Consider the following 14,213-nt stretch of genomic DNA (forward strand, 5'->3'; position numbering starts at 1 on the left):
GTCTGGGATTCCCTAGAGCTTTCTATTTGCAGCAGGTTGACTGCTTGCCTGACAGCTCACTTTCAAGCTGCAGAGACACGTTGATGTTGCAGGAAGTCCACTCCCTGGGCCCCACAGCTCCCCACTAATGCTGCCTCTCTCTGCTGTGCTGCTAGGAGCTGACCCCAGCACCCACGGAAGTTCCTCAGGTGCCCGAAGCCAGCGAGGGGGCCGGAAAGGAGGATGACCCTGGCATCGGGGGCATAGGTGACTATGACTACGTGCCAAGTGAGGACTACTACACACCTTCCCCGTATGAGGACATCAACTACATCGAGGGCCTGGAGAACCCCGACCAGCCCACCGACACGGGCCTGGAGGCCGAAATTCCCACCAGCACAGTGGTCACCGGCAACGCATCCAATGTAATTCCTGTCCCTCAGGCGGGTGGGAACAGGGGGCCGGGAGAGGGCCCAGGCTGGGGATCAGGAGATCTGAAGTCTCCTTTGCTTCTTGCCCTGGGGTGTTCCTACATCCTCAGCTCCACAAACCCTGGCCAAGTTCACAGCTGTAGACTTGGTTCCCGCTGACGGGGCCCCTCTGTCAGGGTCCCAAGGCCTCCTGGCTGCCGCCCTTGGAATGGCTGGTGGACCTGACACATTACACAGTTCACCACCAGGGCTCCCGGGACCCTCTGGGGTGATGGGTTCATGTTTTATATTTTAGTTTCTATTGTGGTTCAGGTCAAAGTTTACAGAACAAGTTCAATTGCCATCCAATTGTTTATACATGTTTTGTTTCATGATGTTGGTTGCAACTCCCTCAGTATTCAGGGGACTCTTTTAAACGCTCCCTGGGGCTTCATTAAGGTGAGTTTATAGCTGACATTTTATCTGCAAAGTGGCCAAGTGATGCCTACCCTGCCGTCTCTTGGTTTGGGTAGGAGTTGGCGAGGAAGTGTGTGAGTGTGGGCGTGGCTGTGTCTGGGGCAGCTGTGTCTGCGAGTGGGCAGGGTCGACAAACAGATGAGTGGGGCACGGGGCAGTGCCTGGAGACAGAGGACTCACAGGCGAGCGGCCTGACGGGGCCAGTGCCCATCACTGAGGAGCTGGGTGGGTTGGGCAGCTGTGGCACCTCTCTCAATCCTGTTTTCTCCCTGCCACCTGGCATAGCAGTGCCCTCTTGGGCGTGCAAGGGGTTCTCAGCTCAGGAGAGCTTGGCACGTGGAGTGCAGGTGGGAGATAACCTGGTCTGAGCATGGCCCATGGCTGCTGGCTGAATCTTTGGCTGCCGCAGCTCCAGCCTGGAACCCATGTGTGGACACTGTCCCCACAGCCCGAGACCCTGGAGCAGCCAGGCTGCAGGCTCACGCCTCCCCAGGACTCGGGATGGCTAGCCGGTGGGCCGAGGTCAGCTCTGACTGTTCTTGTCCAGGGGCCCGGGCAGGTCTGGGGGAAGATGTGTAGAGAGACTCTGAGGGGCCCAGGGCCTCTTCCAACAGGCTGACCCACTCTCCTGACACAGAGGCTCTGTGAGCTGGGAGGGCCCTGCCCATGCAGGCCTGGGTGGCCTGGCTGAGCCCCTGGGAGGGACAGTCTGCCCAGCTCACTCGGTGACCTGGATGCCACGCAGAGGTGCACATCCCCAGGTGACCCCTCTGCCCATCCCTGTCCTCTCCAGCCAGCACTGTCCCCAGAGGAGGAGAAGGACGACTTTGAAGGGGAGTTCACCGAGGAAACCCTCAAGAATCTGGAGGAGAACTATTACGACCCGTACTTCGACCCCACCATCTCCCCATCAGAGATCGGGCCCGGCATGCCAGCCAATCAGGACACCATCTACGAAGGGGTGAGTGACCGCGCTGTGAGGGGAAGGGGCCCAGGTCCACGGGGGGGGGGGGGCTGTCCCAGGCCCTGGGCACCGTGACATCTTGAGCTTTAATGATAAGCTCAAGATTTGAAGATTTAATTGAAGCAGTTCATTCTGGTTCCATCCTCTGCTCAGAATTTGCAATTCCACCCAGACGTACTAATTCTGCATCTGTATTTTACCGTCCTGGGCAATACGTTGGAATCCCCTGGAATTACCAAGCATAAATTCTGATTCAGTTTCTCTGAGTGGAAAGATGATATCTCAGTAGGGGGTGGAACCAGAATGAACTTGAATTAACTGGAATGAACTAGTTGAAGCTCTGATTTTAAGGGTCTCAAGTGCTTAGAATCAATCGGATCTGGCCGGTATGTGCTCCTTGGCACCGTCTCTGCCCCTGGCTCCTCTCTGGTCCTCCTGTAGTCGGCCTGTTTTCTCCATTCCTTACACCAGAGGGAGCTCCCAGGCCTGTCCCCTGGGTGGCGGTGTCCACTGCTGACAGTCCCGGTGCTTTACTGGGTGCTGAGGACTTTGTGTGACCCTGGACCCTTTCCCTCCTCTCTGTCCTCTCTGTCCACCTGCGTGGGGTCAATCCCAGATCGGAGGACCACGTGGTGAGAAGGGCCAGAAGGGAGAACCGGCCATCATCGAGCCGGTAAGTGCTTCCTCCTCTCGCTGGCCCAGGAGAGCAGGCTGCTTGGGGACAAGGTGGGCTGTGTGGGATGTGACCAGGTCTCTGGGCCCAGGGTCACTGCTTGCGGGGCTACAGGACAAGCTGTGTGACTGCGCAGCCACCCTCACAGAGACCTTCCAGAGGCCCCTCAGGGTTGGGGAGTCTAGACTACTTGTGGGTGTGGGCTCGTGGACACACCAGCCCAGCTGCGGGGCACACTCACTGGTGGGCTGCTCCCTGTGGGTGTGTGTTAGCTCCATGTGAGAAGCCCAGAACCTCTAGAAGGGGACTGAGTTCCTCTGGAGCAGCGCCAGTGAGGGCTGGGAGGTACCACCAGGCGGGCAAGCCCATGCACACCAGCACACGACACCCCTTCATCCTGCGCCAGCCGCCTGGCCCCGCAGGTGGAGTCACTGTGCTCACTCACTGGCCGGCGGTCCTGTCTTCTCCTTCACCGACCCTCTCCTTTACCAAGCAGGAGGTCCTTCTCCAGCATCGTTGTCATTGTTAGGTGCTGTCGAACGACTCACGGCAGCCCTCTGATCAACAGATGTGAGCCCCGTCCCACCCTGTGCCATCCTCACCCTCTCTGACACATGTGGGCCCATTGCTGCAGTCATTGTGTCAGCCCACCTCATCGAGGGTCTTTCTTTTGCCAACCTTTCCAAGCATGGCGTCCCTCTCCAAGGAGTAGCCTCTCCTGCACCATTCCCAGAGTATGTGGGACAAAGCTTCACTCTCCTTGCCTCCCGGGAGCACTCTGACTGCACTTCTCCAAGGCCTAGCTCCAGGGTTAGCTACGTAAATTGTCATGTTGGTACTGAAAACGGGAAGACATCCACACTCTATCAGATAGGACAGCTGTGGAATGGCTTTGCCTCTCCACACCTGTTAGGCAACTCTTCGCAGTAAGTCTGATGACTGTAGAAACAAAAAACACGGATTATGAATCTTCAAGGGGATTAAATGAAGCAGCCCTGCCCTGATTTGCAGCTGACAGAGACTCAGCTGTGGTAGGATCATGGAGAAACTGAAAAACAAAACTAAATTGTTCATACTTTCTCAACACGAGGAAAGATCACGCAGGGACTTCTCTTGGGTGGTGGGTGTCAGTGACAGGACCCTTGTCTGTACCCATCGAGCCTGTGGCTGGCCGGAAGCTAAGATCCACCCCGTGGCCTGCGCTGCTCTGGCGGGTGGATGTGGTACCATGAGGGTCAGCTGTTCTGGGCGTGGCCTTTTCAGCTGTACAGTGTGTGTGTCTGTCTGTCTGTCTGTCTGTGTGTGTGTGTGTGAGTGAGCAGCTCTGGACGCCCAGAGGGTGGAAGGAGCCAGGTCCCCAGGGTCCCCCTACAAATCCCACAGGGAGGATGCGAGTCCTGCAGCGTGCAGTCCAGGAGCCATGGGCAGGGCATTGCCACTGAGGTCACAGCTAGTTCCTGAAAGCTGAGATCAGGGCCTTGTGTCAGGGGCTCCTGAGACCCTAAGGACCCTGTGACCCTGCAGTGGAGAATTCCAGTTGAGTTCCAGGCTCCTGTGGCCTGGCTTGGTTCTGGAAGCTCTGTGACTGGTGACATTTAGCAAGCTTAGAATCCATTCATTCCGGAAAGATGAGCAGGTCTGTGGCCGGTCAGCCCCGGTGTGTCCGATTTGGAGGTCCAGCACGTGTTTCCGGGACGGTGCTCCCGAGGGTCTCCGGTGGTTGGTCCCTGCCCTGATTGCAGAGATGTCAGTAGAGTCCAAACTGACTCAGAGCTGGCCCTCCAGTGGCTTTTCAGAGGCAGTAATTTCATGGTAAGAGATTGTCTAACCTTCTCCTGTGGAGCAACTGGTGGATTTGAACCATGTGTGTGCCTTTGGGATTGGAGTGCACGTTCTTACCAGACAGTAGAGAGGACGTCTTATCAGTTCTGTGCTCCCATCACATGCTGGGCTGCCTAGCCTGGCACTGTCTCCACATCTGGTGGCCCATCACCACTGTGAATCAAGTGACCTTGGTCTGAGGGCCCGTGCTTTGCTGTCCTCTTGCCTGTATGCGTTTTGCACTCCGATCCTTTCCCAAGGATGGGGTGCATTGGTCTCTACGGGGAGTCTGGACAGATAATCCATCTCTCAAACTGTGAGTCTCCCCTTCCGTGTTCTCCACAGGCCCACGGACTGGGAGGTGCGGGGACAAGAGAATGTGGCTGAGGGAGACCTAATACCAAGCTGCCCTTTGGTCAGCAAGATGATCCCAAAGCGAAGTCCAAGCTCAGGGAGAAGGGAGCCCAGAGAAGAGCTGCAATCATTTTGAGCAGGGTCACCCCCAAAGAAGGTGGAACTCCTCCAGTCTCTGGGGGAGTCTTGGCAGAGGGCTCCAGCATCGAGCATCGCTTCTCTAGGGCTGTGTGGGGGTGTCCCTGGGGTTGGGACTCTCAATGGTGTTGCCCCAAAAGCCCAGGCTCCTGGTTGAATTTACTTTTGACTTTGGATTTTTTCTCATGGTGTCCCCACTGCTTCAGTGAGAGAGGAGTCTTTCCTGGGAAAGGCGATGGGGTCCCAAGAAAGGGCAGGCACCCCCGGGACAACAGAGCCCTCCTCAGAGCAGGCCAGGCTGACCCCACTGCCTGTGACATGCGCTCTTATTCCCTGAGAAGCAGATGCTGTAAGTGTGGACGTGGCATCCAGCCTGGCGAGTGGAGGGGGTGTGTGCAGGGGCTGTTCCACTCTGCAGAGGGGGTGCGCACAGGAGGCTGTTCTGTTCTGCAGAGGGAGTGTGCACCGGGGCTGTTCCACTGCGACGCCAGCCAAGTGGGGAGGGCGGCCCAGCATACAGGGACGGCCAACCCAAACATGTGTCCGGAGAATCCACTTTTTCATCCGGGGAAACACAGGCCGTCTGGATGTAGTTAGCAGGCTCCCCTCCCCTCTCCACTCCTTCCCAGCCCCCAGCTCCTTCCTTCTGGGTGCCGGAGGGGCGGTTGGCTGGTCTCCCCAGAGGGCCTATGTAAACACTTGGAATTCCTGAACCCAGAGCACTGCCAGATGTCCACAGTACCAGCTCTCCGCGAAGAGTCCGGAGAGGGGCCGCAGGAAGGCAGCCGCTGACCACGTGGGGCCTGCCCTGCAGTGGTGGGTGCTGTCTCCCCTCTTTCCCATCACCCACCTCACGTCACCCCATCATCACGTCACCTCTCCCTTTGGGAAGCTGCTCTCTCAGTGTAGACAGAATTAATGGGACCCAATTCTTGCCACCATCCACTCAGATGGTGGGTGTTCCCCACAGATCCAGCACCTTCTGTCAGCTGTGTCCGAGGCTCTGTGACAGGCAGGAAGCTGTTTGCTTACCAGCCTCCAGTGCAGCTGGCCGAAGCAGGGAGGCCCAGCGATCCATCATGCATGACTGACATCACTGGCTTCCAGTGCTCATTGGCTGACACAGAGGCCCCTCCCACCGTCCCCGCATTCACTGCTGTTTTGTTGTTGTGTGCTGTCAGCTGGATCCTCCCGCAGGTTTTCAGAGGCAATAAACTGCACGGGAGATTGTCCCTCTTTCTGCAGAGGAACAACGGGTGGATTTGAACCGCGTGCCTTTGGGTTAGCAGCACAGTTCCTTACTACTAGGCAGAGGGAGCGGCTTCTTTCTCTGTGGTTGTTGAGTTCAGTCGAGCTGAAACCCACACCTAGCTGACCTTCCTGTGGGTGTTCAGAGGCCGTAACTGCGGGAGGGGAGATCATCCATCTTTCACGTAGCCTCTGGTGGAGTAAGACTGCATACCTTTGCACTGACAAAGCGATTCCTTTAGTAGGTTCTGTGTGATGGACTTGAGGGAGGACGCTGGACAGTCTCCTCCCAGGCAGTTCCCAGCGGCGTACACTCACTAGAGGGTCAGCTATGAGTTGATTGAGACTGCACAGCAGAGAGAGAGGGAGAGAGAGGGAGGTTTAATGACTGGTAGAGTAGAGGTCCTTGAACCCCTAAGGGTTCTCTGGAGTTTGGCAGACTATGAGATCTTCAGCTAGGAGACATTCTGAATTGGGGGAGCTGGGGAGAGCAGGACACTGCCTGAAACGACCAAAGATGGACGGCTGACCTCGGAGGACGGAGCGAGTGGACATCACTGCAGAGCTGGTGGCACAGAGCGTCCCTTGGCGATGTCGCGTCACTGGGCGATGCCGCGTTCCTGCAAGGTGCTGCGTCGCCAGGTGATGCTACATCGCTGGAGACCCTGCCTCAGGTGACGTCTGCGTGGGAAAGTGGAACCTTCTTCCCCACCCAGCTTCCTTCCTGTGCCGACCGACCGGAGTGACCCAGCCGTCCTCTGCAGGCCCCCAGCTACCCAACAATAGTAATCTGTGTGTTTGGGACGAAGACAGCTGCAGTCCCTGGGGGGCTGGGCCGGCAGCTTCTCAGCGGATCCAGGGCTGCAACTCCTCCACTGCCGGATGGAGGGGAAGGGGAGCTGGGATCAGGGGCTCTGTGCGTGAGCTGTCTGTGCACAGAGCAGGTACACACTGCTGGTGTGCATCTGTGTAAACACAGCCTTGTCCCCGTGGCGCCTGGGCTGCTTCCTGGCTCCATGCTTCGTGGGGGCTGGTCAGCTGGAGGGCTGTGTGTCCCCTACTCCATGTTCACCCCTGTGCAACACTGGGCTCTGAAGCAGTTAGGATTTTCCCAGGGGCCCGTCACTTCCGAGGAAAATCCCTGACCTAACAGCAGGGGCATTCTGGATAGTAGCAGCTGCATGTGTCCTGGGCCTGGGGAGAGGAGGCAGGGGGCTGACTGAGGCCAGCACCTTCCCCCTTCTCATGCTGCCCCAGGGCTGCTGCAATCAGTGGGGAGAAGGGTCCCTGGCCCAAGCATGTGATGTGCCCAGCTGTATCTATTGTGCAAGGCATACAAGTTGGGGGCCCTGCATGCACCCCAATTGCTCCATCAGCATGCAGACTCTGTGGGGACAGCCCTTCCCTACATCCAGGGGACAATGGGCACTGAAGAGAGTGTGGTCAGCATGTCCATCAGCGGGAATTGTAGCCCACACTGTCTTCCCCTGTGAGGCCCAGCCATGCACGGGAAGGAGGCTTTACTTCATTTTTGGGGTACAGGGAGAGCGGCCCAGAGAGGAAGGGGAGAACTCAGCTGGTAAGATGAGGGTCAGAAGAGGCTCCTGGGTGGGGGAGGAGTGAACTTGGACTGTTACCCCATTTAGGTCAGGTCAGGTGTGTGTGTGTGTGTGTGTGTGTGTGTGTGTGTGTTTTATGCTGGGGACTCTCCCCCATTCTGGAGGGAGAAAAGAGCCCCCTCAGCACATAAGGGGCAGTGGGCACGAGGAGGGCCATGGCCTTAGTGACTCTTGTGCCCTGTTCCTCCTTCCTTTTGGGCTGTGCCCAGTCCTGGGGTACTGGGGTACACTTCCTCCCTAAATGACTGTCACTCAGTTCCAGCCCTGACTGTGACTTTTGGGTGGACAGTGGTTTGAGGGGAGCAGATGGGGACACAGTGGGCCAGGTCTCCCTCCTCTCCTCTCAGAGTCCCGAGAAAGCCTGGTGGGTCCTGAGTAGGGCTTGTCCTAAGCCTAGAGATGCTAGGATGATGGCCATTACCACAGCCCCCATGGCCCCTTATGGGGACTGCTTGGGACCTGAGAGGACAGATGATAGGTGGACAGTGGATGGACAGGAAGGTCGATGGATAATCGATCAGTAAGTAGTTAGAAAGGCAGGCAGGGGTAGGTGGATAGATGGCACACAGATAAGTGAGTGCTGGACGACCTGTGTCGGGGGATCCCACTCCCGGTGAGCCAGTGCATAGGAGGATGACACGTGGCTGGCCCGGCACTGCCCTCATGACCACCCACGTGCAAGTCCACTCTTGTGGCCTCTTCCTTCCGCGGAGAGCCTTTCATCCCAGGAGACTCACCCTCCAGCCCTCTGTGGGACCACGTCCCGTGTGATCCACATGGTGGTTGCTGGCTAATTGTCAGACGTACGTCGGCAGATCTTCCTTTCTCGCTCGTCTTCATCTGGAAGCTCTGCTGAAGCCTGTCCACCTGCATGGCCCTCCTGGTGTGTGAAACACCTGGACACGGCCTCCAGTACCACACACGCACACACACACATCCAGGCACTGACAGCGTGTGCTGAGAAGACCATGTTGTTGTTATGTGCCGTCGAGTCGCTTGCGACTCATAGCGACCCTATGTACAACAGCCCTAAACTGTGCTCTGTGCTGTGCCAATCACACTGTCTCTGACACTCCCATCCCAATTACCCCAGTCACTGAATCAATCCACCTCATAGAGGGCCTTCCCCTCCTGCGCAGTCCCTCCACCCTCCAAAGCATGATGTCCCTCTCCAAGGACCGGTCTCTCCTCACAACATGTCCAAAGTATGTCAGACGAAGCCCCAGAATCCTTGCCTCCAAGGAGCCACCCGGTTTAACCCTTTCCAGGACAAATCTGTTTGTTTTCCTAGCAGTCCATGGTATTCTCAATACTCTTCTCCAGCACCACAGCTCAAAGGCATCAATTCTCCTTCTATCCTCCTTGGTCATTGTCCAACTCTCTGGTGCTTACCAAGTGATAGCAAAGACCATGGCCTGTATCAGACACACCTTAGTCTCCAGAGAGACACCATTGCTCTTCAGTACTTTGGAGAGGTCCCTAACAGCAGACTTTCCCATCACAATACGTCTTCTAATTTCCTGGCTGCTGGTGCCAAGAGTGTTGACTGTGGAGCCAAGCAAACCGCTCAATCTGTGGCCTCTTGTCCCCTGAGCCAGAGCTTCGGCCTCCGGGGCCTCCAGCAGCCAGGAGCAGCGGGCGCTGAGCACTCGGCTGGTTCCCGCGGGTTCTCCGTGTATTTCACCCCGGCCTCCTTCTCTTCCAGGGCATGCTCATAGAAGGGCCCCCCGGCCCCGAAGGCCCTGCCGTGAGTACCGGGTGATGCCCCAGGAGGGTGGGAGACGTCACTCTTCTTGGGTTGATGGCAACACTTACAGAGCCCAAGGGGGAAAAGGGACACAGGAGGCTGTCACCTCCAGTGGGGACCCTCTGTCCAGCACTGAGTGTCCAGGCGTGGCCGGGTGGGAGGTGGGCCCCGCTGGGGTGAGGCTGGCTCCTCACTGTGCCTTGACTTTGTTTGCAATTCTAGGGTCTTCCAGGACCTCCAGGAACTACAGGTCCCACGGGCCAAGTGGGTGACCCTGGAGAGAGGGTAAGGCTGCAGCTCCCTGAGGTCGTGGGCTCCGGGGGCTTGTCCGTGTCCTCTGTTCCAGGCTCAGCGTGTGTCCTGCCCGCTCTGGTTGTGTGTCCTCTGCCCCACGCTTGCCTGTGTGTCCTGCTCAGACGGTGTGACCGCTGCCTGGTGGTCCTTGCCCATCTTCACATTCTTAGATGCAGACCCCTCTGCTGTTGACTTGATTCTGACTGTCACAGCCCTGTGTTGAGTTGCCGAGGCTGTGAATGTTTGGAGGGATACACTGTCCACTTCTCTCTGCAGAGTGGTTGGTGGGTTAGAACCGCTCACCTTTTGGTCAGGAGTTCATCATGTAACCCTCTGCACCACCAGGGCTTCTCAGATGTAGAGATAGCAGCGGCCAAGTCAATGTCCTTCCCAAACCTCTCTTCACCCCACTTAGCCCTCCACACCTCTCTCACCAGGTCTGCCTCTATCAGCAGGTGATGGATGGTGGAAAACCACCATCATGGGGAGGCCTGGGCCTCAACATGCAGCAGCGCTGTGACTGACATTGGCACAGTAAACAACCTCGCTGGCAGTATTCGTAGTCTGAGAGTGTCGGGTGGGCCCTGTGTACTGTGTCCTCCATCCATGGAGCCCACCTCTGTCCTTCCTCCGTGTGTGAGAGCCCTCGGCCCTACTCCTTGTCTCTCACACTCTCCTTATGAGAAGCTGAGGCAGCCGTGGAGAAGCGGGGGGCCCTGGTCAGATGGGAGGATCTTGCTGGTGGCCAGCTGAGCCCCGCTGGCTGGGAATGCACCCTGACCCCTGGTGGACACTCGGAGAACTGCACCCTCAGGGACCGTGTCCAGCTTGGCTGCTTGCTGCCCCTTCCCTTTCTTCCCTGTGTTTTCCTGTCAGGCTGGTGGCCATGGTGACCGCAGCCAGATCAAGTGCTGATGCTTAGATTGCATTTTCATCTGGGGGCCATCAACCCCCGTCATCGGGCACCGCTGACAGCAGGGGCCTAACGGAATTGGGGGTGGACAGTCAGGCAGACACCTGGTTGGGTGGAAGGTGTGTCTGCTGTCACAGCGCCATGGCTCTGGTGGCCTCTGGACTGAGCTGGGGGATTTTTGTGCAGGGTGTCAGTGCACGGACCTCGTGGGGACTGGACGAGCCAGCACAGGCAGGAGAGTAGGGTCCAGGCAGGAGCTCCTGTGGGGGCGGCCGATCTGGACAAGGTGGAGGAGGGGCGTCAGGGTGACCTCTCAGAGAACGAGGGAAGGTCTGTTCTGGGTGACACTAAGGGGACCCCAGATGGACCAGAGAGGACATGCTTGTGCATCTATCTGTCGCTTCTCTGGTTCTGGGGTCCAGAACAGAAGACATAGCCACATGATGACCTCTGTCCACTCTGCTGTCCTATGACTCCCACTCCCCCAGGACCTCTGCTTGAGGTGTGCAGGACCCGGGGCTGTGGCCTGTTCACTCTGATGTCTCTTCTCCCAAATCTGGGTCAGATGGGGCAGGCAGCCCAGTGATCACACCCTCTTCAGGCGTTTCTTCCCTGAGGTGCTCCTGGGATGTGGTGTGGGATCGTAGGTGTGATCAGAGTGCCTTGAGGGGCTGGCCCTTATCCTCCACCTCTCCATAGAGCCGTGTACTTCACGGCGGCCCTATGAGCCCCCTGTGTCCCACATGACAGTGATGTCACAGGTAGGCGTGATGGGAGAAAGTGCTTTGATGCTGATATTAGAAGAAACGTCCCTTCGCGCAGCCCTGTAGAAGCGTGTGTGTTGTGTGTGTGTGTCTGTCGTGTGTGCCTCCGGCTCCCTCTCTGCACACAGTACTGTCCACTCCGGTCATGCTGGAGAGGGGACCAGACCTTACACGTTCACCCCCATGTAAATGGGTGCTACAGACCATTTTATGCAATGAACAGACTCCTCTGTAATGAAGACATAAGCACTGAAGAAACGGCAGCTAGTGCTGGCCAGTCCAGGTGGTTCTGCCCCTTCTAGATGAGTCTGGAACCACCTGGCTCTTGTTTTCTGAGCCGGGAGTGGGGAATCAGCCTCAGGTTCCTGCCCCGGAAGCATTGATGTCAGGTGATGTTAGCATCACCCGAGTTCAGCCGGCGCTGGAGCTGAAGACGGGCACCCATGCCCAGCACTGCCCAGTGGACCTGGGCAGCCTCCAGTCTGGTGGGATGGGTGGTAATGCCCATCGACACAGGACACTAACCTCTCCTGCTTCCAACAAGTAGGAAGTCTGCCTGATTGGGCAGAAGCTGAGTGATAAAAGGTGTGAAGTAAGTCCTCTTGTCTGCTTTATATCCATGGGGCCCTGGGCTGGGCTCGATGCATCTCCAGGCTGGCCCTGGGTGTCTGTGTCCCATGTGAGTGGCTGGATGACCAGGGTTTGTTGTGGGGACAGCTGCTGCTGTCTGTGCTGGTGGAAATCCCCAACGTGATCTTGTGGTCTGATGGACGGTCCTGAGCTTCAGTCATGGGTCTCTGCAAGCAAGTGGGCAGTTGGCCATTGACTGTCTGAGTTACCATGTGCAGAGTGCTGCCGCCTCCCGACCAGGAGGGGGCTCTCACGCCGCAGCGCCTGATGCGTGGGGTGGCATCTGGCTGATCCCTGTGAACACTATGTGGAAAGGAGCCGGCACCCCAGCCTGACCACTTCCAGGGTCCCTCCCTCTGTGTAAGCTGGCCCCAGGACTGGTTACAGACACGTCTTTATTGCTATTCCCTTTATCCTACTTGGTGGACGTGGCATTTTGTCCAGACTGAAGGTTGTCACAGTCCTGTGTCACAAGTCGGCGAGCAGCGTTTCCCAACAGCGCATGCCTGCTTCATGTCTGTGTGCCCACTGTGGACACACCTGCAGGCTTTCAAGCTACTTCATGCTGTTGCATGCTGACTGTGTAGACAGGCCCAGTTTGCTCCTCACTTCCTCCTGGAAGCCCCCTCAGTCCTGGCCCATAGCGATGCTTTCTGGAATGTTCTTTCTTGGGTCAGTGTTGCCGTGTGAGTCGCGTGTCTTTTGTCTGCAGACTGTCCTGTTGTTTGGCCCCTGACTTTGACTAGCTCTCTGCCCCCCTTGCCACAGGGCCCCCCTGGACGCCCAGGCCTCCCCGGGGCTGACGGCCTGCCTGGCCCTCCTGGGACCATGCTCATGCTGCCGGTGAGTGTCCTTGTTTGAGGGTGGGCAGGGCTTAGTGCTCAGCCTGCACTGAAGGGAGACTGAGGCTCAGAGTGGCTGTCACTCCTGGAGTGGGCAGTGAGGGCACACAGGGTCCCACCCCCGTGGAGGGTATTCCCTCTGGACCTGCCGTGGCTGCCAGGAAATAGGAGACTGGAAGTTGTTCCTAGGGGTCTGATGCTGGAGAAGATGGGCTCCAGGCCATCATTCACTCAACCTGATGGGTGTGAGAGTCTAGACCCCCGACAGTGGCTCTGTGCTGCCAAGAGGCCAGCCCTCAGTGACTTCATGCCTTCTGCCCACAGTTCCGGTTTGGAGGGGGCGGTGATGCTGGCTCCAAAGGCCCCATGGTCTCAGCCCAGGAGTCCCAAGCCCAAGCCATCCTGCAGCAGGCCCGGGTGAGTGAGGGGTGGAGCTCAGAGCCTGGGGATGGGGCCTGGGTGAGGGGAGGGGCCTGGGTGAGGGGCGGAGCTCAGAGCCTGGGGGTGGGGCCTGAGTGAGAGGGGCGGGGTTCAGGGCTTGAGGGTGGGGTCTGAGGAGGGATGGAGCCCAGAGCCTAGGGGCAGGGCATAGATTAGGCGGGGCTCATACTTTGTGGGGGCTCATGAGCTGAGCTCAGAATCTGGGGGTGAAGCCCGAGTGGGGCAAGGCCGGTGTAAGAGCCTGGGGCGGGGCCTGGGTTTGTGGGACACAGGATTAAGAGGCTGTAGGCGTAGGTGGCCTGGATGGATGCTGGGCCAAGCTCCGAGCCTATGGGCGGGACCTGAGTGAGGGCAGAATGGGGCTCAGTCTGGGGACAGGACCTGGGCATGTGGGTGTGGCTCAGCATCTGGGGGCGGGGCTTGAGTGAGTTCAGGGTGGGACTCAGGCTGGGGCGGGACCTGAGTGAGTGCAGGGCCTGATTGGTTGGGGGTGGATGGGACCTGGGTGTGTAGGCGTGGCTAGGAGGCTGGGGCGGGACCTGAGTGAGTGCAGAGCCTGATTGGTTGGGGGTGGGGCCTGGATAAATTGCAGGCAGTGTGGTTAAAGTGCTTACCCACTAACCAAAAAGTTGGGGTTCGAACCCACCTGCTGCTCCTCTGGAAAAAAATTGAGGCCATCTGCTTTACTAGAGGTTTAGAGCCTCAGCCGCCCTATGCGGTAGTCCTCTCAGCTGTAGGGCAGCTATGAGGCCGAAAGGATTGGTGGGAGAGGTTCTGAGGCTTTTTCTGATACAATTTTGGATTTCTCCATTCACCTGTGATCAAAGGTGGGGAGGGGAGTCCTTCCTGGGAGCAGGGTTAACGAGCATTGCGGGGAGATGCTAAGCCTCCGTGTGCAG

The 14,213-nt window shown here is 57.8% G+C and overlaps 1 protein-coding gene across 2 annotated transcripts in view; it reads left to right on the plus strand.

Moving 5' to 3' along the window:
- Positions 1 to 14,213, plus strand: part of COL5A1 (collagen, type V, alpha 1) — a 148,296-nt gene that overhangs the window by 63,155 nt on the left and 70,928 nt on the right. For both annotated transcript variants that reach the window (XM_006902375.1, XM_006902376.1), the window contains exons 7-13: positions 156 to 404; positions 1,660 to 1,827; positions 2,447 to 2,503; positions 9,389 to 9,430; positions 9,653 to 9,715; positions 12,800 to 12,874; positions 13,198 to 13,290. In XM_006902375.1, the coding sequence (XP_006902437.1) occupies positions 156 to 404; positions 1,660 to 1,827; positions 2,447 to 2,503; positions 9,389 to 9,430; positions 9,653 to 9,715; positions 12,800 to 12,874; positions 13,198 to 13,290 (747 nt within the window). The remainder of the gene's footprint in view (positions 1 to 155; positions 405 to 1,659; positions 1,828 to 2,446; positions 2,504 to 9,388; positions 9,431 to 9,652; positions 9,716 to 12,799; positions 12,875 to 13,197; positions 13,291 to 14,213) is intronic.

This window comes from Elephantulus edwardii, unplaced genomic scaffold, assembly GCF_000299155.1.
Source record: "Elephantulus edwardii isolate Elephantulus edwardi_28Jun2011 unplaced genomic scaffold, EleEdw1.0 scaffold00401, whole genome shotgun sequence".
Classification (NCBI taxonomy): domain Eukaryota; kingdom Metazoa; phylum Chordata; class Mammalia; order Macroscelidea; family Macroscelididae; genus Elephantulus; species Elephantulus edwardii.